The 24,477-nt window shown below is 38.1% G+C and overlaps 1 protein-coding gene across 2 annotated transcripts; it reads right to left on the reverse strand.

Annotated features, from left to right (window-relative positions):
* Window positions 1-80: 80 nt before the first annotated feature.
* Window positions 81-23,462, reverse strand: igsf8 (immunoglobulin superfamily, member 8). Of its 2 annotated transcripts, none has more exons than XM_059329758.1 (8): window positions 23,321-23,462; window positions 23,003-23,139; window positions 18,113-18,493; window positions 14,995-15,456; window positions 11,798-11,976; window positions 8,228-8,480; window positions 6,144-6,599; window positions 81-2,773 (listed from the first exon to the last, which is right to left on the reverse strand). In XM_059329758.1, the coding sequence occupies exons 2-8, from the start codon at window positions 23,055-23,057 to the stop codon at window positions 2,646-2,648; spliced, it is 1,914 nt and encodes a 637-aa protein (XP_059185741.1). In that variant the 5' UTR covers window positions 23,058-23,139; window positions 23,321-23,462; the 3' UTR covers window positions 81-2,645. The 2 variants fall into 2 exon arrangements, with proteins under 2 accessions (XP_059185741.1, XP_059185740.1); XM_059329757.1 differs by having other exon boundaries at window positions 23,003-23,135; window positions 23,321-23,409.
* Between the last annotated feature and the right edge of the window lie 1,015 nt (window positions 23,463-24,477).

The following is a 24,477-nucleotide window of genomic DNA, read 5'->3' on the forward strand; positions in this document are numbered from 1 at the left end:
GATATAAACAATTCCAGGGTCTCTGCTGAAAACTTTTCATTTTTCTCATAAAAATTGGAAATAAATAAAAACCAAAGTGACACAATAAATCCAGAGTGGTTTATTGGTTTATCAAGTGGCAGGTTCGCCAAAGCACCATAAGAAACAAACTGAGCAATAACCCGCCTTTATATATTTTGATGGCAGCAAGATGCATTGAGGAACAGTGGTATTAAAGCATGAGTAAACAGTCCGAACGAAACATGACACCATTGTGAAAAAAAAAAGGTTTTATATATCCACAAACAAAAGCACAACCTAGGCAGCAGCTTTCACACTTTGCACGCTATGTGCCACAATTTTACAGCTGGCTGTTTTTCTTCGGGAACAGAGATTGAAATGAATTGAGCCACACTGATAGAGAGAGGGGGAAGGGCAGCAGGACACAAACTGCAGCCATAAACAGGGATTAGAGATGAACACGCAGATACTCACTTACTTTCATCTGAAATACCAGCCTTCCACCACTGTGCTGCTGCTGCTGCTGCTGTGCTGTGTGTGCATGTGTATGTGTGTGTGCATGTGTATGTGTGATCATGTGGTGTGTACGTATGTGGGGGAACAAATCAGCTTTGAGTAGTTGATCTGGAACAAAGTGGCTCAGGAAGCAAGCAGAGCTGTGATTTTATTCCCTAATGTTCGTGAACGACATTTATAATCGGAGGGTTTAGAGCGCGCAGGTTTGGGAGGACAGGCAGATTTGGAGGGACTCTCACATGGAGAACCCACCCGGAGAGAGACAGACAGTAAAGACAGGCTGAGACAGTAAAGTATAGCTCAGTGCAAACAAATTTAGAAAAGCAGGAAAAATGAATAATTTCAGGAGAGAGCCACAGGCTGGGGAACAACAAATCTTTACTTTCTTCCTCCTTTCTAAGAACATGTATCTAACTTTAAGTGATCACAAGATGCAGGCGAGCTAGCATGACCAAACTTTTCTTAAGTGTTACTTTGGACAGGAAGAGGAGGATGGATTTCACTCGTTATAAGTGCGCAGACACAGTAAATCTGTCCAACAGATTTCTGTGGGCTAGCAGCGGGGGCTGGAGTCATAATAAGTCTTGGCTGCAGAAATGTGTGGCCTGAACCACATGATGACTGTGATAGTGAGACTATCAGGTCATATGACTGCGCTGCGAGGAGGTTTTCACCTCGGGGACAAGCAACCTAAACAGTGTGAAACAACACAACAGTTCTTCTCTTACTCGGCATCACAAACAGGGGATTCTTTTTCACAGTTAGGTATTTTTTATGTCTCAGTCACAAGAGCAAAGGAAACCATAAATCGCACAAAAGAAGAAGAAAAACACTCAAAAAGTATTAGCTCGAGTACAGCAAAGAAGTGACTTTTCAGCTGGAAGAAAATCAAGTAAAAGAAGGATACCGAGGGGCTTTGGTCCCAGTCCCGTTTGTGTCCAAGTGCTTGAAAAGAGCAGAATAGACGGCTGCAGAATGTTAAACACAGGTGCTTTGCCAAAGACAGCAAACTCTTACTTACATTAAGAAAAATAAAACAGCTAAACTCCGTACAATATTTACATATTTTAGCTCAGTGCATTATGGATATCTCTTCCATTTCTCTTTGTCAAATCTATACAAGTCCGTATAGAAAACTCACTTAAGCGTGAAGCGTCACAGGCAAGGAATGCTTGTGTTTAGAATTGGTACTCAATTGGTCTTGGCATCAGAAAGCCACCAGCCAGCATCTTCCTTATTAAGTAACAGACAAGAGACTGTTTACATGCAGAGTGGTGCTGGGCTGCAGGCAGTGGAAGGTCCCTGCTCATATTAAGTTTCTGGAGACTGAACTGCTCCCATCAGCATTCATGTGACTGTCAGTGGCAGTGCTTAGAGGCTTAACCATGCACAGACATTTAGACATTTTTTTTTTTTGGAATTAAAGAAAAACATGCAGCTTGAGGGGAAGGAACAACTGGAACGACGATTTGTGAAAACACAGAATAATCTTTGTGTGAAAATAGAACCATTAGACGACATATCCAGCATCATATAAAACATTTGAGAGGCTCGCAGCCACTTTATACCTTTTATAATGTAACAAACTATGACTTCTGACAGGGAAGTTTGCTCAACTCAACTGCAGAAACAATACTTTTACAGAATTTACGAGACTCTTCACATCTGAGAGACTCAAAACAAACCTGCAGTTCCTTCTTTACTTTTGACCTTGTCACAAAAAACGTCTATATTTTGTATTTTAAACCCTTTTCTTTTTGAAAGAGAATGATAAGCTGGGACAAAGGGATCATTAAAAAGCGTCTAACGCGGAGTTTGTTCCGAAGAATCTTAGGCTCGTTAATTGGATGGGTCTAGATTATTACGCCTTCTGGTGCGTGATGTAGCGATCACTAAAATATGTTGTTTTCAGAAGTTTGGATATAAAAATACATGAGAATATAAAACAGAATCTTTTGGCATTGATTGTTAAACAGGTTGGTCAAAACACAGAAAATCATCTAACAGGGCGACAGACATTTTTCACTTCAAGTTAATTCTCGGCCATTTCATCCGTTCTGTTCTGTGCATCACCTCTTCGTGCCTCTCTGCGAACAGTCTCACTTCACACAGTCAGCGACAGCAGACAGCTATTTTTGAGCGCGCTGCCTCTGCAGACGCTTCATGAAGCAACAGGTTACTGTTGCGATGATGACGATGCCCACGAACAAGGCGGAGGAGACGCCGACAACCAAAGGGATGAGCAGGAGGTCTTCAGCTGGGGGGAGAAAACAGAAACAGACATTTTTGTAAACAAAAATATGATATAAATGATTTTAATTGTGTTGTAATGCATTGTCAGAGGAGGAAATGCCAAAAGCACACTATGTAGAGAAATTAGATTTTATTTGTTTAAAGCAATACATATTTAGAGCCCTATTCAGCTGATCTATAAAGCCAGTCACGAAAGCGCTAAAAGAATATCACGATATTGCAGGCTATTTTTGCGACAACGATATTATTGACGATATTAGGAAATACTTAAAAAGACATAGAAAATATGATTTATTTTTAGTCTGTATAAATAAATAAAAATCTAAAATGTAGTTTGAAGTGCAAATCTCAACAGTTGCCAAATACAAAAAAATGACTTTTGAGTATGAGAAAATAATAAAAATAACCATTTATGGGTTCCGGTGGATTCTCTTAACACACTGTGCTCTTATTTTGAAAGCTGCATGTGTTTAGCGACAGGGAGTAAGTAGCTTTTTGTGATTAAAACAACTTTAACTCTTTAATATCATGATATGCATTTTTTTTAACCATAAAAAAAATATACCGATATTATTGTGAACGATACGATATGGCACACCCCTAAAAGCCAGCACCACAAGTTGTTGTCCAACTCCACTTTTGCTAGTTAAACAGTGCATAGTGTTTGTGAAAGGTAAGGTGCAGGGGCAAAAGGGTTGCATTAAGCTTTCTCATTAGTCATACGGTGTTTTGGGTGTAACATGATTTAAACCAATCAGAGTGTCTACTCTTATTCCCTTTTAAAGCCACATGCTCCTGCAGCAATCACATGCTATTTACACTGCAGGCAGTCTTTCTGCCTCTGTCCCATCAACATTTGCATATGAGCCAATGCACCAATAACCTCTTTAACTGAGGAGGAGGAGGAGCACTGCTGTGCTTCGCCGTGTGTGTAACAAGCAGATTGCATGAAGTGAAAAACGCATAATTTAACTCATTGTGTCTGTATGAATATTGCTGTTCTCACCATCAAATGCTCAGTTTTAGCACCTGTCTCATTAAGCTCTCCTGAAAAAGCCCAGTCTGCTCTAATTGGTCAGCATGGGAGATGTTCTGCCTTTAGAGCTGTCTGCCAGAAGGCCCACTGTGGCAAATATCTTTCTGCTAGAAAACCTATAATCTATGATCCTTTTCTGAGCTTTACCAAGTAGTTTTGGTGCCTAAACCTATAAATAAACTGAGGCCTGGCTGCAGTTTGGTATACTCTAATGAGCCAACATGTGACAAAGGAAGGGGAAACAAACCTGAATGGCTAATTTAATCACTTGTGTTCTAACTTGGCAGCTCACAAAAAACTGTCTGAGTTGCTTTATTTTGCCTTTTGTGGGTTGGTAGCAACACCAGATAACCAAATGTGTGTGCACAAGCTGTAGAAAAAGTGACTTTCTCACGACACTTCCCCTTTAAGGCCAACATGTGGTACTTACTCTGCAGGAGCACTAGGGCTGAAAATGACAACTGCACAGTCTGAAACTGGCAATGACAGTTGCGCCGGGTGTATAATAGGAGTTATAGATTTTTTTTATATAGTACTTTTAAATATTCAGCCTGCACACATTGATGAAAAGCAAGTTAATGGACTATCCAGCAGGACAGAACTAATCTAGGAGCAAAACCCATGTAAACAACCAGCGGTGCCAACTCATGATTAGTGTAACAGAGATCACTGTGCTGATAAATACCCTGCACATTATTTTATTCAAATATATTCTCTATATTTTAACTACAAATGGATGGATGAACAAGCATAAAAATATAAATCTACAAAAGATGCGCTGAAGACGATTTCACCCAAACCACCTCCAGATGTAGCTGATACACATTTGACAAGATTTATGTTTATTCTTCTCTAGCAGACTCTGACTTGAGTCCATTCCAGCTCGATTTAAGATATTTTTCAACCACACATCTTTCCCTCTGAATGCTGATATACACTGACACTTAAAATAATCAATTTAACTTTGTCTTATGGGATGGAAGATTGAATATCTCTGGGTGTTAGTTGGATCAAATTAAACATTGCAATGGAAAACTTTCACCAGTTCTTGACATTTAATAGATGAATCTATCCATCAATTAAGAATATCAGCATATCAATCCATCATGTAAAAAAAGTTAATTGCAGGCTTATTTGCGAGCAATGCTTGAGAAATCTGAAAATAAGATCCTCACAGTCCCGCAGTAATAAATTACTGCTACATGAGCCAAGTGACATAAAGTAGATATGTACATATTTAAGATGTAGAGAGAAGAGCCAGGCTCTGGTTTCTGCTACAGAGAGTGGAGAGAATAAATCAATCTACTTTAGATGTACAGGCATTTCTCAAGGTCATGAGTAAATGTTTTAAAATCAACACTTGACGTTTACACAGGCTACCCTTCAGCTTGTGGCAGAAGGTCAGTGGTGGAAGAAGTATAATACAAATCATTGACTTTAGAAAAATAAGTAATATCACAGTTGAAATATACTCCATTACAAGTTAAAATCCGGCATCCAAATTTTAAGTAAAACTACATGAGTATTAGTATAAAAGTATCAAAATAAAAGTTATCATAATGCAGAATGTTATAACATTACATTATGGAAAAATTCATACAAAAGCAGTACTTTACTTTACTTTAGTTGGTCAAGATGGAGCTAAGTTTAACTACTTCACAGACTGTTGGTTATCAAATTTTGTAACAATGGATCATATTTCAGAAAATCATGCATCATGTTTTGTCCTCAAATGTTAATTAATTTGAAAAGTACCAAGTTACTCGGTAACACTTAATAACCATCATTTATAGATGGTAAATAGACCATTTATAAATGGTAAACAGATAGTTTATTAATGTTTAATCATCATTTATCAACCATATATAGGCCATTTAGAATGGTGAATAGAAAACGTAATAATGTTGAACTATAATTTATAAATGCCAAATAGATTACTTTACCATAAACAAACATAATTATTAGTTTATTAATAGCTTTACACACATTATAACATTTTTAACACCATATTGAGTATGTAAATGATTTCAAAATTATTCTTATACCTTTAAGAAATAGCTTGAAACCATTTAAAGATTAAATATGTATAGAATTTTGTAAATAGTTAATAATAATTGGTTTATAAACCAACTATAAACATCACTTAGATGGTTATTGTAAAGTGTTACCAGTTACTCTAGCTTTTAAATACAAGTAGTGAAGGGAAAAGTGCAGGTAGAGGTGTAAAATAGCATAAAAGTAAAGTACCACATAATTCTACTGGGTCTGTTTGAAATCTCTTCCATTTATCTAAGATCACTGTGATTATTACTAAGCCCTGACTCTGGGAGCCTCTTACCTCTGGCGTACAGGTACACAGTCACTGCATTCGACTCTGCTTTAGCCCCCGTGTTGTACCAGCCTCCATGCGGGTCCTGGCCCCACGCCTGGGCATGACAGGCGTACATGCCCTGATCCTCCATCGTAGCTGCGTGGACCCTCAGTCTGTAGCTGCCGGACGACAGGCGGTCGATGCTAACCTCGCTGCCGTTGGTGTAGATCTCCGCAACACCGTCGTACATGAGAGCGGCGACTACTTTGGGCGTCTCCTTCACAGAGGGGTCCGCTGGAGTCACGTCAGATGGGCCCGGCCTCGTCTTGGCAAGTCGTTCGGGGATTGGCCACCGCAGCCACTGCACCTGCGCCTGGGCGGGGCCTGTGGTGGTCACGGTGGCGTTGCAGATCAGGGTGATGGTGCTGCCTCTTTTTAACAGCGGGCCTCGAGGGAGGTGAGCTGCAGCTGCAACCAGCACATCTGTGGAGGGGAGGGGCACATTCAACCAGACCTGTGAGTCTAATCCATGGAAAGACTTTCCAGGGTGAATTATTGTGGAATTAGTTTTGATTGAACAAGACAAGTGTGTGAATTTGTGTTGGTCGGGACAGTTAGACTCTTTAGTTAGTGGCTTCAGAGCAAAAATAAAAAAAAGCTTTTTATTATCTGTATTTGTTAACTTCCATTTTCAGAAATGTATTGCTTTTAATATGTACATTTATATGTCCGTTTAATGTGAAGCACTTGGTGCCTGTAATTTCTTTGTTGAAAAGCACTTTGTATGTGTGTGTATTAAAGGTGTATGAAAGGTGCTACACAAATAAAGTTTTATTATTATTATTATTATATTATTATTATTATTCAAAGACCATTTATAGAGGGTAAAATGAACAATAGGAATGTCAGTTTAAGGCCAAAACTATTTTTCTTCAATCCTTATTTCATTCAGGGGATTTAAGTTAACTTAAGTTTAGCTAACATGCATTTCTGAAAAATAAATATAACCAAAATAAAGTGAACCACCAAACATTTTTGATTTTTTATCTTTTATGGCGCGATATAAATGACAAAATCTGTACTTGATCTAAAATATTCCTTATTACCGATTAATCTTCTTACACACAATAATAAAAGCCTTTGACGTTATATGTATCAATGGATGGATTTTGGAGTGCATATTGTCCTTATGTACAATCACACTGAATGTACTCCTGACAAAATATATGGCAAATCAAATAATAGACAACTAATGTAATATATACTATAATAGAGATCAAGTTTAGTTTATATTACATCTTAACAGGTGCTGTGACCTTTTATTTCTCTGATTTTATGCAATTTTACATTACTTGTTATTATACTTTGTGCATATGTGTGCATGTATATGTGTGTTGAGTTTTGTATGTACTCTACAATGTCACTACCGTACACTACAAAAGAAGAAAAGTTGGGTGAACTCAAAATTTCAAGGCAACAAACTTCGATAAAATTTTAAGTTGGACAATTAAACTAAATATTTTAAGTTTTGTTTTTGAGTTTGCTCAACTCTGAATTTCTCTGGCACGATTGTAACGCCGCTATGAATGTCAGCTAATGTTGTGACCACAATTTTAAGTTAGCATTGATACGCTAATGGCTACTCTTGTAGCTGTAACAAGCAGCGCCGCTAGCATCAGTTAGCCGCTAGCATCAGTTAGCCACTAGCATCAGTTAGCCGCTAGCATCAGTTAGCTGCCTGCATCAGTTAGCCGCTAGCTTTCGCTAATGACCGAATTTCACAACAAAGAAATAAGAGTCAGCAGAACTATTGTCCCTTGTTGTGAACCCCAACTTAAAGATATAAGTAACAACAACTCACCAACTTGTTTTTGAGCAGACAACTGGCTTCCTTTGTTGTGCTAACTTACATTATTGCCCTAAATGTCAATAATTTATATTTCCAAGTTTTACCAAATTAAATCACTGTTTTAGGCCAAAAAATACAAGTCGGCTTTTTTGCAGTGTAAAAGACAATAAATACAATTAAGAAAGATCAGATCAATACAGGATTCACTGAACGGAAAATGTCATCATGCCTGTGTGTCTCTGAAATGAGCAGTGGCTCTCACCTTTGCTCTTGAGGTTCACGGTGACTCCCTCAGACCTCTGGGTGAGTGTTGCAGCAGCAGAGGGACCCGGGTTTCTTCTTCCAGCGTACACACTCACCACACACCGATACACGCCCGAGTCCAAGGGCTGAGCCGAGAACAACTTGAGAGAGAACTTCCTCTCCGCCACTTTCTCCATGGAGCCCCCGCTGGATCTGCTGACGTCGTCGCCCCAGCTCACAACACCGTCTGGGCTCATCTGGGCCACCTCCACCTTAAAGCAAAGTATAATGTGTCAGGATGTGTTGGATTGCAAACTAATATGTTTTTTTTTTTTTACTCAATTGACTAGGATCTGTGAATACTTAAAATGTGCCGTGTTTATGGCATCAATCAAACATTAAAATCATGAAAATCATAACAAAAGTTTGGACTTCTGCTTTTTGGTACTCATGTGTAATTTATCAAACCTTTGCCCCCAGCAAATGTTTCAAATCTATCTGTATTTTCAGCTGAATAATCATGCAATAGTGCAACTCTGACAGATAATGAATTAGACTTAACGGTGACAGTGAAAGATTACTCATCCATGCCTGCAATTAAAAGAATTGACAATTAATCTATCATTATTTAATGACTATTTCAGTCTGTGAGAGCAGGCAAGTTTCAATTCCCTGCAAGCTGAATTTCATACACTGCACTGATTAAAAAATGTAAAAAAAAGGATGAAAATAAAATAAAAAATCATATTATATGAAAAACTGACGATGCTGTGCTAATTGCTGCATGCTAATTTAAACACGGACTCTAATGTGGCATGAAATTACAAATCTAATGTGAATTGTCTCATCAGATTCCTCTTTCTCTTATGTGTTTATACAGCAACCAATGCTTTCTCTTACATATGTGAAAGATTAGGCTGGGGTTTTTTTTGGTCAGATGAACTCGCGTCTCCTTCTTTGATTCATAAGGAACAGTGTGTACCTCAGATGTTGTATGGATTGTATAGTTCGTCTGGAAACTCCACGCTCATTATTTATTTCAAAGGGGCATCATCAATAGGTGCAGGCCAAAATGCCTCTGAACAGACCAACAACCAACCAGGAAAACAAAGGAAACATGTCAATGCACTGAGTGACTCGTGCAGAAGAAACATGGTGGTCGGGTAACAAACAACCTGAAAATAGACAGAATCTTGATCCATCCAGCATAATAATGTGACTTTAACCCAACGATTTCAATAATTTATCCAATAACGTTTCTTTTAGCCAAGCTGTTTATCTGTTCATTCAAACTAACTATTCAAACCATTCAGCCTATATACCTTTAGCTAACTATTTTAACTCTTTATCCAGTACTTTAAGAAACTACATAAACCGTTTATCCATAACTTTCAGCTCATCATTTGAACTGTTTAGTCATTACTTTTAGCTATTTATTTCTATCAGAATCAGAATCAGAATTACTTTAATAATCCCCAGGGGGACATTGCTTTTGTTACAGAGGCTCCAGTGCTAAAATATTAAGAATTATGAGATACAATAAATAAAATACAATAAAATAAAATACAATAAAATAAAATTAAATAAAATTAAATTAAATTAAATAAGGAACTAAAACAAATAAACAATTTGTATACAAAGTATATACAACATACACACACAATATAATATACACATATATACAGTTATCAGAGTCCAGGTAAATCTACTGACTGACGGTGTCAGTATCACTATTATGCATTATTTTAAGCTACCAGTTTAAACCTCTGTGCTCACTTGCTAACTTGTTTCCACACCTACCACCTGCAAGTGCCGCTCAGTTGACTTAATATGTGCATTTATTGTTTTAATCAAACCATAATTCCTATGGTTGGGAATCAGTGGATTTTTAATACTGCGCACTGGGTTTTTTTAAACAATGCATTCAAGAACCATCAACTGGCATGCACAATTTATGGTGTCATGAGTCCATAATTTAATTCCCCTTCATGTACCAACATGTTCCAGTAATCAACTCAACTCAAACTTTATTCATAAAGCACATATAAAACAACCAGGGTTGACCAGAGTGCTGTACAGATATCGCAGTTCCAGGAAAAAAGGTAAAAACTAAAATACTAATGATAGAATAAAAATAAAATAGAATAAAATACATTTTAATTTATTTATTTTTTTGCCAGATGTGCACTTAAACTTGATTAAAAGCCAGGGAGAAAAAGTGTGTTTTCAGGGAGGATTTAAAAACCTCAAAACATCCTGCAGATCAGATGTTCCAGGGCAGGTTATTCCAGAGCCACAAAGGCACAATCACCTTTTTTGAGTCTAGTTTTAGTGGTGGCAAGTAGCGGCTGAGTGGAGGATCTCAGTGTTCTGGCAGGGGAAGGAGCTCGGTCAAATACTGGGGGGCTAGGCCCTTAAGAGCTTTAAAAACAAACAATAACATTTTAAAATCTATTCTAAAAGCAACCGGGAGCGAAGCGAAGCTAGGACGGTGATATGTGGTCACGTTTGCGTGTGCCACTAAGGAGACGGGCAGCTGCATTTTGTATCAGCTGCAGGTGGTCCAGGCCAACATATAGTGAATTACAGTAATCCTATGGCATATTAATAAAAGCATGGATTATAGACTCCAGATCTCTGCGTGGCAGGTACCCTTTTACTTTTGATAAAATCCTTAACTGGTAAACGCTGTTTTTTTTTACGACCGAGCTAACCTGACGATCAAATTTCAACTTGTCATCAAGTATTACACCAAGATTTTTTACTGATGACCGAATGTTAGTTGTAAAGGGGCCCAGAGAGCCAGCAGCACCACAACCAAACCAAATGATTTCAGTCTTGATTTTAGTTGAGGTTCGGAAAGTTTGAGGTCATCCAGGATTTAACATCATAATGACCAGAAACTTCCTTGAATCCTTGAATCGTTGAAGATAAACTTCGGTTACACAGTGCAGGTGCAAAACGAACACACCAACACCTCAATGTCCTTTTAGCAGTGAAATATGCAACATGATCTCACATAAATCCGTGAAATAGCCACGGATTTCGCTTAACTCAAAATCCGTGAAATAGCCACGGATTTCGCTTAACTCAATATCCGTGGAATAGCCACGGAATCGCTCAAATTTCCGTGAAACTGACACGGATTTCGCTACAATGCAAGTTAATGACAGTCATATCCCGTGGCTATTCCAACATACAAAGTGATTATGTACATTCACTGAGTGAATATTTAGAAAATAAAACATATATTTCTCGCTACAAATGTGATCAAAATCCATTTTTATGCAGAAACTAAGTCAAAATATAGATTTTTCACTAAAAATGAGAGAACTGTCCGCCATGTTTTTTGTTCTGACCGCTGGGACCTTGAAAGTGACGTGACTTGGAACAAACCAATAGCCACGGGATATGACATGTCATTAACTTGCATTGTAGCGAAATCCGTGTCAGTTTCACGGAAATTTGAGCGATTCCGTGGCTATTCCACGGATTTTGAGTTACGCGAAATCCGTGGCTATTTCACGGATTTCTGTGAGACCAGGATGGAAATATGATCTAAATAAGTCAGCAGAATGTGAATCAGTACCTCGACTCCTCCGCTCCCGGCGACGTCGCTGCTTACTGATCCTCTCTTCATCCACTGAACCAGCAGGCCTGAGTTCACATCAGACGGCAGCCCCAACACCTCACAGGTCAGGATGAGAGGGGAACCCACCTGCAGGGTCACCTCCCCTTTGGGCGAGGATGTTATACTCAGAGACTCCGCTGGTGGATTGAAGAGGCAGAGAGACACGGCTTAGGAAAAGTACAGCAAAGCCTCCGAGGTGGAGGGCTTCAAAAAAGCACTTAGACTGTGACAGGAAGCAATATAATGCGGGTACCATTTCTGTGGCCTCTCCAGTACATTACATATTTAATGTTCTGGATAAAATGGATTACCACCCCAACCAGAAAGCAGAAATTAGACAAAGGCTATTACAGCATGAAGGGAAAATGGAACACAGCAAGAAAAAATAATGAGGATGATTATATTTTCTGTAAATACTGTATTGAATTTTCCAGATCAGTGAGGCCAAAAAAGAGATGTAAAATGAATCTGAGGGCCTCTGTGATGATTAAAAGGATAGAAAAGAAGGAAAAATATATTTCTGATTCACTCAATTAAGTCTTATCTTTGTTTTTTGTCAAGTTAATCACGGGAAATTCAGGCCCGTATGTCCAAATACAGCATACAGTAATAAAGTAATCTATCTATAACAGAATTATTAAAGTTGGAATTCCTATAATGCTCTTGAACTTGTACTGTAGTTTTCTATTATTAATTAATGGGAAATACTGTGTTGCATTCACAACAGCAACATTGTTTAATAAACTGAAAAAGTTCCATATTGTGAATACTAATGCTCTGGTATAATTGGAAGATATTAATACTGGTCCTTTGTTTGAGCTAAACCTCATTTCACTATTCTCTAAACGCAGATCTGCTCAATAATAGACACATTATTTATGTAAACAAAAGGAGACATGTCAGACTATTGTATCAGGCAGACAACAGGAGCCAGAAAAAAAAAAAAAAACAGAACTAAATAGTGGCTGTCAGAGAAAACAATGCATGCATTGATGAGATTTAGTGCTTCAACTTCAGCTTCGATTTTACTGCTGAAGAGAAACTGTGACCTGATTAACCTTTAGCTCCAATATGTAGTTACTTATTACTAAGAGAAGTTTGTAGTCCTCATCAGGGACATAAAACAACAAAAACATTTATAAAAATGTGTTAAAAGCTATATTTCCCTATGAACAAACATCAACAATATAAATTGGCTTGATCTCCCTCCTTAAGATGTTATCCAATGTTTGAAAAAGACAGAGCTACTTCTGACAGAAATGGACACATCAATCTGACAGGTAGTCATCCTCTTTGTGGGCTACAAGAGACCAAGGTGGGAGGAAAGATTACTTAATCCTTTAGATCTACACAAGCTCTTTAGAATTTAAATTGAGCCAAACGGCGAGGCAGCAGGCAGTTATTCAGCTGCCCAGCCAGCCAGCTATCGACCCATCAAATCCAGCTGGATAATCAGCAAGAGGGCCGAGCATCAGGCCTGTCAGTCACATCCCAACACACAGAGGAGAGCAGAATCTGCTGCTTCTCTGAGTCTTACATTACAGAAAATAGTCTAGTACAGTAAAACAATGTAATGGATAAATTCAGGATGGCTCTAAGATATGGTGATGGGCAGCTTTTAGTGTTTTATAATCTACCAATCACCACCTAAAACATCAGAAAACATTGAAAAAGGTCCAGCCCAGGTTCTCAAGGTTTAAGATCTTTAAATGGTTTCAAAACCTAAAAATATTCAGGTGGTGAACCCAACACCGGGGTAGGCAACCTGCGGCCATGGAGCCATATGTGTATACGAAATGAAACAGTTATTTCTCTCATTTTCATTTATCATTGGTGTAGGCCCAAAGCAATTTGCATTCTTAAGTTCCATCCATCCATCCATTTTCTTCCGTTTATCCGGGGCCGGGTCGCGCGATTCTTAAGTTGTAAAATTAAAAAGCTTATATTCAGAATTAACTTTTTTTTTTTTTTTACATCTTAGTCAACTAAAATGTGGATTATAGCTTACGAAAGGCTCCGGTCTGGCACCTTAACCTCTACATTTTGCCAACTTTAAGTCTAATTTTGAGTTTCTCTAGCGAAGCTAGCTTTCAGTATTTCTTTAGCCTCTTATTTGCACTTGGGTCCTTGTTGCATTCTGATAAAAACATTAATAAAAACTCCTTAAGACCTATCAGTAAGGTTGGTAGGCTCATGTAGACTTGTGGCTGCGTTCTTCTTTATCATAAGGCTCAAAATAATGTTTGTGGCTCCTTCCCAACATTTTTTCCCTTTTTTTGGCCAACAATGGCTCTTCTGTTAGTAAAGGTTGCTGACCCCTGACCCCTGACCTAACATTAGCTATTTAAGTCTGCCAATTGCAGCTACATAAAAGTGGTGCATGTAAAGATTATTTTGCTGATAAAAATCATGGGATCCAGGCGATGCTAACTTCTGGGTTGGCGTGAATAAAAAGCATTATGCCTCCAGAGCTACAAAGTAAGAAGTCCATCCATCCACCATCAACCCAGCCATGCAGGCAGCTGATGAGAAAGCCCAATTCTTTACTCAGCCAACAAACAAGCAACAAGCTGACTGCAGATGTGAATCCAGTTATGTGTTTAATCAGCCCCCCGCATCTATCCAGTCAGTAAACTGCTCATTCAGCCAGCCAGCAAGATAGACATTCAGCTAAGCTGTAAGTAACACAAACAGTCAGGGCTTCAGCCAGAAATCTGGAAAGAGTCCAATGTACTCAACAGCATTACAAGCCCAGGCCAGCTGACGCCACTGAGAGAGAATAAAGAGTCTGAACTGACAAGTAGAAACCAAACTTTTGCTTTTATTGTCTCTTGTTGTACTTTAACCACAGCCAACTGCATTTTATATCTTCTCTGTGTGTGCTGGAAGATTTTATGACTAACTTAATCATTCTTCAAATGTATGTTGTTTGAACAGTGATCACTGAACAGAATAATTGCGCAATATGCTTGTTGCAATGAAAATGTCAGCACAAACACTGGCACGTGAGAATCTCACACGCACAGTTCAGCTCACCCGAAAAAGAAACAAAATGACCAAAAACAGGAAACAAAATGACCAAAAAAGACACAAAATGACCAAAAAAGACACAAAATGACCAAAAAAGACACAAAATTACCCTAAGTAATACTGACCTAGTTGCTGAACGGTTAAGTTGCCGATATCCAGCATCCTTTGTGCAATCTTCTGCCACGTTCGATCAGGATCCAGAATCCACTGCGAGGCCTCACAGAAATATGAGCCAGTGTCATCCGGCTGCACGGCTCTCATCTTCATCACGTACACATCCTGTCCCGCCTCCCCGTTCCTCTTCTCCAGCGTGATCTCTCCGTCATCATACCGCTTCTTGTACAAATGTCCAGGGACGACCCCCAGCAGCTTGTCGATGGAGATAATCTCTCTAACGGTGCTGACCTCCCCTTCTGCTGCGCTCGGCGAACCCTCTTTGCCGCTGCGCTTCCCGAACGTGATGGACAGATGGGTGAGCTGCTCCGATTGGATGCCGGCGGAGCATGTCAGCGTTAATTCGGCCCCCTCTGGCACGGGCTGGCCGGTGAGTACGCGGGAATAGCTGATCTGGAGTGTGTCAGGGATCACTGCGGGTGTACAAAGAGACACAGACAGACAATTACATTACAACAGGAGGCTACAGGAGCCAGATGGGAGGAAAAAATATGCCAAATTCAATTTCTATTGCCTGTGCGCTGCTTGGGCGTTTCTATGTTTAGAACACTAAAGCAAATAAATGAAATGAGGTTGCTGAGAGTCACTGCAGGCCGTTTACCACCCTTAGCTTTGGGCTACAGCTTTGCCAAAAGAAACAGGGAATAGCTGGCTTTTATGGAGATAACACACTTGAGATGCATAATTAACACTCAGCATCCTACAAACATAAACATAGCTAATAAAACAAAGACTAGAGACAAAATTGGGAAGCATGTGGACGGGCTAAAATCGCCAATAGCCTGAGCAGATGGACCTTCACAGAAAGTAAGAGAAATAGAAAGAAAACTCCAGATGGCAAGTATAAATAACAACTTAGACACAAGGAATGTCATCATACACCAAGATAAACACATAATATTATTAATAAATGTCACCCATCTGGCTGATGCAGTGCAGAGTTGCTGATAAAATCTCACACAGTAACATGTGACCAAACTGGAATAGGCTGACTAGACGTCACAACTAAAATATGATTGCCATAGTTAGAACTCGGCCTGGGTATCCTGTGAAATGTTGCATCGTAGTTGACGAATTGAAACCTTTGTTTAAAATAAAGTTCAGGGTTGCCCTCTATACAGTGATGCTGACTGACTAAGTCTAAAGCAGCAATGCAAGTTAAAATAATACAAATAAGCTGAAGCAGTTACACATTCATATACAGTGGTTTGCGATTATGGTTTTGAACTTTGCACAGGTTGGAACAGCGGCACTATCAGGAGCAGTAAAGGATCATGTAGAATTTCCATGATCAGAATAGCTAGGGGGACCTGAAGCATAAGTCTGTTATATTAGAGTTATAATAGACAATATAATTAAAAGGTTTTGGTACCAATACCAAAATGCTTCTTTTTCAATTCTTACTTTAAGAAATGTGTATTTTCTCTACAAAACTTTTTTTATGAATAAAAGAAGCCCATGCCCATGTTGAATGATGTTTGAACACAAACTTAAATAGCGTTTTAGAGTCACAGACCACTATGTGTTGTAATATCATCTGTGTGTCTTGTGTATGTTTTGTTTTGACTTGTTTGTTTGTTTGTGCTGCTGTTCTGTCTTGGCCAGGATTCCCTTGAAAAAGAGATTTTAAATCTCAATGGGACCTTTCCTGAAATAAAGGTTTAATTATAAAATAATAATAATTAAATAATGCACAAAATTAGCAACATTTTGATTTAACTCAGAAACTATCTGATCAAAGTATGAATATATTCTCAAAAACGCTTTATCGATTATTAATTTATATATTACAAGCTTCTGCAGCAGACAGATTACACAAAAAACAGTTCCAACATGTTGGATGTTACTGTGATTAATGCAAATGTCACAACCTACTGTTCTGATTGCATAATAAAGTACACTTTTCTTGACTCAGATTTTATACATGTATGTACATGTATACATATATCACCCTGCTTACAGTATCACTATATACTGAATCATAACCACTGTATCATGATAAGTGTTATTTGCCAGATTCTTGCCCATACAAGCCCTCACTGGAGAAAAAGTAAACAAGATTAAAAAATCTGACAAGGCTTGTGAAAGTTTTAAGCACTAGCTGCTAAAAGAAATACACAGGAAGAAGCTGGAGGCTGATCTTGATGAGTTTTAGATAATCTTATTCAGTCAGGACTTCTAGAATATATTGCAATCAACAAGGTTATGTTTGTAACCCCAAGTATTATTTATACGGATCTGAGCTGATGTTTTTGTTTGTTTTTTGTTTACTTGTTTATTTGTTTTGCTTTTTATTTCTGCGAACCATATTATGTAACCATCCTTTACTTGTGAAAGTGAAAAATTAATAAAAATATTGTTAAAAAAAAAAACAAGGTTATGTTTTATTCATCAAGTTTACTAATTTATTTCACAAATTTAAATGCATCTCTGCCTTCATATATTTCTAATGGTACTTTGACTGTTAATCAATTTTACCATGTACTTTTTTATCTTGTTTGTACTATTGATGCATGATTAGTTTCTTCATCTATTTTATGTTCGAGTCATATCTCTGTATGGTCTAACACAACTCAAAAACACAATGGGCCAAAATTTAAAACTTGAATAAAATCGCGGGCCAACATTGAACAAATAAACCTTTTAACATATACCAAACATGTTTTGCTTTAACATTAAATATGGAACCAGCAACGCTTATAAACATACAATATATAACTAAATAGTGCAGACATGCAAAATCAAATTTCAAATAAAAAACACATCAATGTCATTAATTTATTAAATAAAAATTAAATAAAAATCGTATGCCTCTTTTCTATTTGCATCCTTCTGATTTAAATATCAAAATAAAGTTTTTCAACAGGTTAATACATTTAAAAATAAAATAACAATAATAAATCTAGTATTAGCTGTAAATGCGCCGTATTATACCGGCGGGTCAGCTTTTATAGTACAATAATATAATAATTTGGTATTGCCTCGCGGGCCAAATAAAATTACACTGCGGGCCAAATTTGGCCCGCGGGCCAGAGTTTGACACTCCTGGTCTAACAGCAGAACTCTTACCTTTGACAGGCACTGTGGCGCTGTAGCTCCCCTGGTAGACGTTGTCTGTGCTGGGTGTGTAGCACTCGTACTTCCCCTGGTCTTCGGCCCGGAGCCTCTGGATCACCAGCCGGACTTTGTCCCCCGAGTCCCTCTCCACCCTCACCTCTCCGTTCCTCACTCTGCCCTGGAAGGGGGCGTAAGGGAAGCCCTTGTCCCTGGTGGAGATCACTCCCATCTGCCTCCCAGCGGAGTCATCCCTGTACAGGAACCACTCAAAGTCCTGCGTACGCGGCCCGTCGTACCCTGACACAGCACAGGGCAGGGAGAGGGGGAACCCTGCCACACGGTAGAGAGTTCCAATGGGAAGACTTACGTCGCGACACAAAGCGCACTGGAGCACTGAAAAAGAAAAATGGAGACACAGCAAGAGTGAGAAAGGGGGCAGGAAAGAGTGGAAACAGTAACAATGTCAATTTCTGTGGGTCACAGCCTCGCCTCGCAGCATGTTTGGTACATGGACTAACAGATCGATATCCTGAGCTGATGACTGGCTAACAGGGAATCAATACATTAAATAGCTTAGGAGGAAATAACACTCGAGTTGGGGCTGGGCCAGCTTCCTCTGAATGCAGTGACACATTTAGTAAATGAAATACAATCATCTTAGTGAGCTTCCCAGGTCATAGTATGAGCATTTTAGGTTCATTTAAAAGGAACAGTTCACTAAAAACAAAATAAAATTACAACAAATTTGTTCTCTGATAGTGCTACAGTCAATAGTTTCAGTAAGATTTTCAGAAATTGGTTTTATCTCACTCTGATACAGTTGGAGTGGCATTCAAAAGAAATGGTATTTGTCCTATTACCGATTTAAATGGCAATTTTAACCTCAAACAATCCATTAATCTGCCTTATTAAATCTGGAAAAGTACTTTTAACAAAATCTTTTTAAAACTCAAGTCCTTGTTATCATTGTGCTATTATATATATAAATATATAATTTATTATTTTATTTAATTCACAATTTTTTTGCATCATTTTATCTTTTTATATATATAATTAATTGTTTTTAATGTATCTTATTATTTTATGTACAGTATATATATAAATTGTTTTTATTTTATCTTAATATATATATAAATAATTTATTTTATTTTGCTCTTTTTAATTGAATTGTTTTAACTTTTAATAGTACCGTTTATCTCCGCATTGTCTTGTTTTAATTTCTCCGTACAGCACCCCGAACCTACATCTGCGTCTGAAACATGCTTATTAAATGTCAGAAAATATTTATATCTGCTGATATTAATAAAAGTTGTATTCTGAGCAGCTGTGTTATCATATTTAGAAAAACAATGTCACTCTCAAGTTACGAAAATGTAATTTTTCAGTGCTCAGAGCAGGAGAAAAAACCTGAAGGTCACTGGGTGCATTGTTTTGGAATGAGCTAAACTTTATATCTCCAAACTGTAAATCACGCTGAAACTGAGTGAAGGGGCTTAAGTCAGGCCAAAAGGGAGAAATGAAATGTTCTCCATTCACGTCCCCTAACTGTTTAATAAAAACCTGGAAACATGGGAGATTCTCAGTGTTCTGGTTCTGAGTAAATATATTCAGCGTGAGTGCCTCTGGGGTTTGGAGCTTCCAGGTTCAAGCGTTATTGTATTTCAGAGTCTCATTGTCTGACTGCATACCCCACTTCCCCTGGAACCCCTCTGAAAGAGTTATAGGCTCTCACCAAGCTCTGATGTTTAAATACTGAAACCCTCGTTCAGCCACAGGCACCGAAACTCTGCATGACAGTACTATTCTGTCACGATAAGAGTATTTATGTCAGTAATATTTCCTCTTTTAAAAGACGGAAGGTGACAATCAGCAACATCTTTGGGCATGTTTTTCTACTGGCTCTAAAGACTTGATTTCTTTTTTATGTTTATGTTTTTATGTTTTTATGTTTTTATTAAAGGATCCCCATTAGCTTGTGCCGTGGCAGTTCGCTAGTCTTCCTGGGGTCTACATTCCAACAAGTAATACTCAACAGTCCTACAACAACTTTAACAGTAAAAATACATTCCAAAATACATTAGAAAAGTGCAGCACAAAAGTTCATTACAAAATGCAGCACAAATTTAAAAGACAGTTTGTAGAATCAAACCATTGAATTATAGCCATTTGGATTAAATGTTTAGGAATAATTGGTCAAATGCATTTGATCAGAAAACAAATAAAATACAAAAAAAACAAAAAAACAAAACAAAAAAAAACAGCTTTAACCAGTATCATTGATTGTAATCCTGGACATCATGAATCCAGGCAAACATCGCTTCTATAAAGAGTAGCGTCCTTTTTATTGTCTTTTAAAACACAAATTTGTTTCAATTTACACATTTTTTTTCTTTTATTTAGGTAATTTCAACAAATTGATAAACAAGCCAAATGGATAAGATGTAGTACAACAAGAATGGACATTTTAATAAAAAAGGCTCAACAAAAATAATGTGAAATTCAACCAAAGAAATGAATTCAAGAGTAGTCAAAAACTTCAAAGTTATGTAAAGTAAAAACTAGGGATGCAACAACCTTTATCTCTTACAATACTGATTCAGATGTCTAAACTCCAAACCAAAGTAAACCAAGTAATAGTGCTGCCTTTCCCCCAAAAATTAGAATTAGAAAGCAGAAATACTGATTATCTTACAAGGACATTTACAAAGAAACTGTATTTACTATGGATTACTCATACCAATAGTCAATATCAAAAGTGTACCCCATTTAAAAACTTGATGTGAGACAACCCAAATAGCTCACACAGGTTGAGAATGACTGGAATTACTGGCATTTAGTTAGTCAGTTAGTTACAACCTAAGGCATGCATTGATACCAACCCGGTCATAAGATAAGATAAGATAAGATTTCCTATATTCGTCCATCAACGAGGAAATTTCATGTGTTACAGCAGCAAAGTGATATGATAGTTGGTCAGGTAGAGGACTAAATAACGCTTTAAATTTAAGAAAATTTTTAGCGCAGGGGAAAAGTGACATGGCCTTGCTGACGCCCAGCCAGAGGACAGAAATTATAATATGTTCCATATTGTGGGAAGATATATATATACACACACACACATATATATAAATATATATTTATATATATATTGATGAAATGGGTACACTGGGTACTCATGTAATGTCACTCACCTACCATGTGAGAGCTCAGAAACTAATGAGCTCAAGATGCAAATAATATGTAATCCTCCTACCATAACAGTCAACAAACATACACCCATAAACTGACACTGAACAAAGGATCAGCACCACCTAACACACACACACACACACACACACACACATACATATACACACACCCTTTTACCCCTCACCTGAAGCTGATAAAACTACCTGATCAACTAGTAATACTAGCCGGGTGTGTTTTTTGGCACTCCCCACCTGTCTGTCTGTGTGTGTCAGGCCTGAAAACAACTGCAGCTTTCTCACAGGACGAGCCACGGCCCGATAACAACACGCCCATAGATAATGACATGGGAGACTAGTGGGAGGCTTAAGCGGATCAAGTCCTAATTAACATTGGGCTCGGACTGATAGGGCTGGGGGACACCACAGCTCGTGACAATGCTCAATACTGTCTGGATTAGACACTGTGCAACACGGGGGAGTCCCAATTTTCTTATCAAGGACCCACAAAGAGATGCATGTTGGAGCACAGCACTAATACAAGGAACCCTGTCTGTTTGGATATTAGACAAGATTCATATAATTATATTTACCGTGAGCAGACAGATACAAACGGGTGTCATTTAATCCCATATGGTCTCTGTATAGCTAAACTTTTCAAACAATGAAATATATCAAATGTGAGGTCCAAGGTAGAGCTGCGATGATTTGATGAATAATCGATTCGATATTCAACCAATTATTTTGATAGCTTATCTAACATTTATCAATTTTTAAAGCAAAAAATGGCAGAAAATACTGTTTTCAGCCACTCAAATTAACATTAAACTCAATATATTTAAGTTTTGGACAAAACAAGACATTTAACTGGGATAGACATTGGACATGGACATTTCTCTCTATGTTCGGACAATTTATTAACTAGAAAATTAATCGACAGAATTAAATGAATGAAAATAATCATCATTTGCAGGCCAAGTGCAGGCATATTTATGTATTCTAGTTTTATGTTTTTCTGCCTGTCTGTGTCGGTTCTGTGTCCTATTTTCTACCCTAAAGTAAAATCTTCTTAAGCACCTTGGATTTATTTGGTTTTCTCTCTGCAAAGATCATGTTCAAAAGCAAAAATTCCACTGGATTAATTAGCAAAGCTGAACTTTTAAGCATCTTGTCCACTCATTCATTTCCCAAGGACATAACATGACCAAAATGAGGAGATAAAACAAAGGATTAATTCAATCATACATTCATAAAAGGGTATAATAAACCAATAGGTAAAACCAATTGCTATCAGTACCATAAAACAACTACCATTGTAAATTGTAAATGCCTTTGCAGAGTCTTGGGACTTCCTGGATGGCAACAGAATCCATAACAGATTTTATTTCCCCTAAACACCTGTTCCTCTGACTCAACCAGCACCATGCACATCCATTGAAGTGATTTTGCCTGATAGTGAACTGACTGACCTATCTGTCACGTCTGCATACTGTAGGTAATAAAGTTACACACCACAGGAATGTGATAAAGCGTCCCATAGAAGCAGCGTTTACAGGCCAAACCATGAGAATAAAGCGTGAATTATATGCATATTAATAGTCTGATTGCTCTGCATAAATAATCAATCAAGCAAATGCATCTCAGAGTGACAGATGGCGAGAGAGGCGGTTTCTATTGTGCAATAAAAAAAAACAGGTAGGGCTGCAGCGTTACTCACCCCAGTGTAGAAACACGAATAATGCCGTTTTGATCGGAGCCATCATGGTCCTCATCTTCCCCCCCGGTGTCCAGATGGATTATGTCGACTCAGATTTCTCTCTATCGCCGATCATTCTTCACCATCCCGCCAACTGTCTTCAAACAATGAAACAACACGCATGATCGGATTATTATTCGGCGAAGGAAAATAAATGATCATGTGTAGCGACACACTGATGGCACTATACAGAGAGAGTTAGCGCCATCAGCTAACTGCAAAGACGGCTGAATATATTAGTGGAGATATAAACGTGCATAGCTGCAAAAATGTAATCACCTTTTTCATGCACCGTCGCATCTCCGTCAACACATCGTCTGCCCCATAATAACCCGGTTTGGTTTTAGATTATACCGCTTCAACAGACATGCCGTCCAGTCATGGAGGGGCTGGCATCACAGGGAGTGTGTGTGTGTGTGTGTGTGTGTGTGTGGAGGAGGAGGAGGAGGAGGAGTGGTTGGTCACACAAAAGGGAGGAGCATGCATGCAAAGAAGGCCCCAGAGAGAAGGAGTCAAGGTGGTGCCATTGGTCAAGAAAGCGACGGTGACATTTAGAGCCAATGATAATAGAGGGCTGACAAAAGGGTGAAATTGCAGCATTATACCGCAAGGGGGCGCCACAGCAAAACACATAGACTGTCTATACCAGAGGTCTCAAACTCAAATTACCTGGGGGCCGTTGGAGGCAGTATCAAAATGACCAAAAAAAGACACAAAATTACTAAAAAAGACACAAAATGACCAAAAACGACACAAAATTTTAAAAAAAGGGCACAATATGACTGAAAAAAACACTACTTTGATATATATATATATTCATATAAAATATATATATTCATATAAAACATTTAATATCAAGGTGAGGGCCACAAAATATCGTCACGAGGGCCGCAATTGGCCCGCGGGCCGCAAGTTTGAGACCCCTGGTCTATACAGGAGTCTGGACTGTGTATATGGCCCTGACAGATGGGTTCATGTTTAACCTCCTGAGACCCAAGCTTTAGTTTGGTAAGTATTGTTAGTTTCTCCTAGATATTTAGGATTAGTAGGACATGATAAGTACAAAAACAAAGCATTATTAAAAACTAAGCGTTATTTTACTGTAGAACACAATTAATTCATCAGTGTGTAAATCTGTTTATTTCCATACATTTACAGCCTCTCTTTGAAAGAACGAGAGCAAAATCTATTCGTTGTCAAATGAGAACTTCCTGATTGGCAGTCGTAGCTTGTTGCTATTGCTAAAAATAGTCAAATTTGTACAGAATCTCAAACTACAAACATTATTAAGCACAAATAAACAAGTTTTAACCATAAAATCTGATCAGGTTTTGTACCTGGTCCACTTTTTTTCTGGGGAAAAGCTGTTGATTGTCTTTACCAAGATGCTGCCATCTGATTTTACACTCCTTGATGTATTTTCTAGAGTGTTTACT

The sequence above is a fragment of the Centropristis striata genome, chromosome 3, assembly GCF_030273125.1.
Source record: "Centropristis striata isolate RG_2023a ecotype Rhode Island chromosome 3, C.striata_1.0, whole genome shotgun sequence".
NCBI lineage: Eukaryota > Metazoa > Chordata > Actinopteri > Perciformes > Serranidae > Centropristis > Centropristis striata.

Coding starts and splice junctions, on each gene's coding strand:
- igsf8 (XM_059329758.1), bottom strand. CDS start 23,057: ATGAGGACCATGATGGCTCCGATCAAAACGGCATTATTCGTGTTTCTA. Junction 15,457..18,112: donor CGCCACAGTGCCTGTCAAAG/GTAAGAGTTCTG, acceptor GTACACCCGCAG/TGATCCCTGACACACTCCAG. Junction 6,600..8,227: donor CGTGAACCTCAAGAGCAAAG/GTGAGAGCCACT, acceptor TCCCCTCCACAG/ATGTGCTGGTTGCAGCTGCA.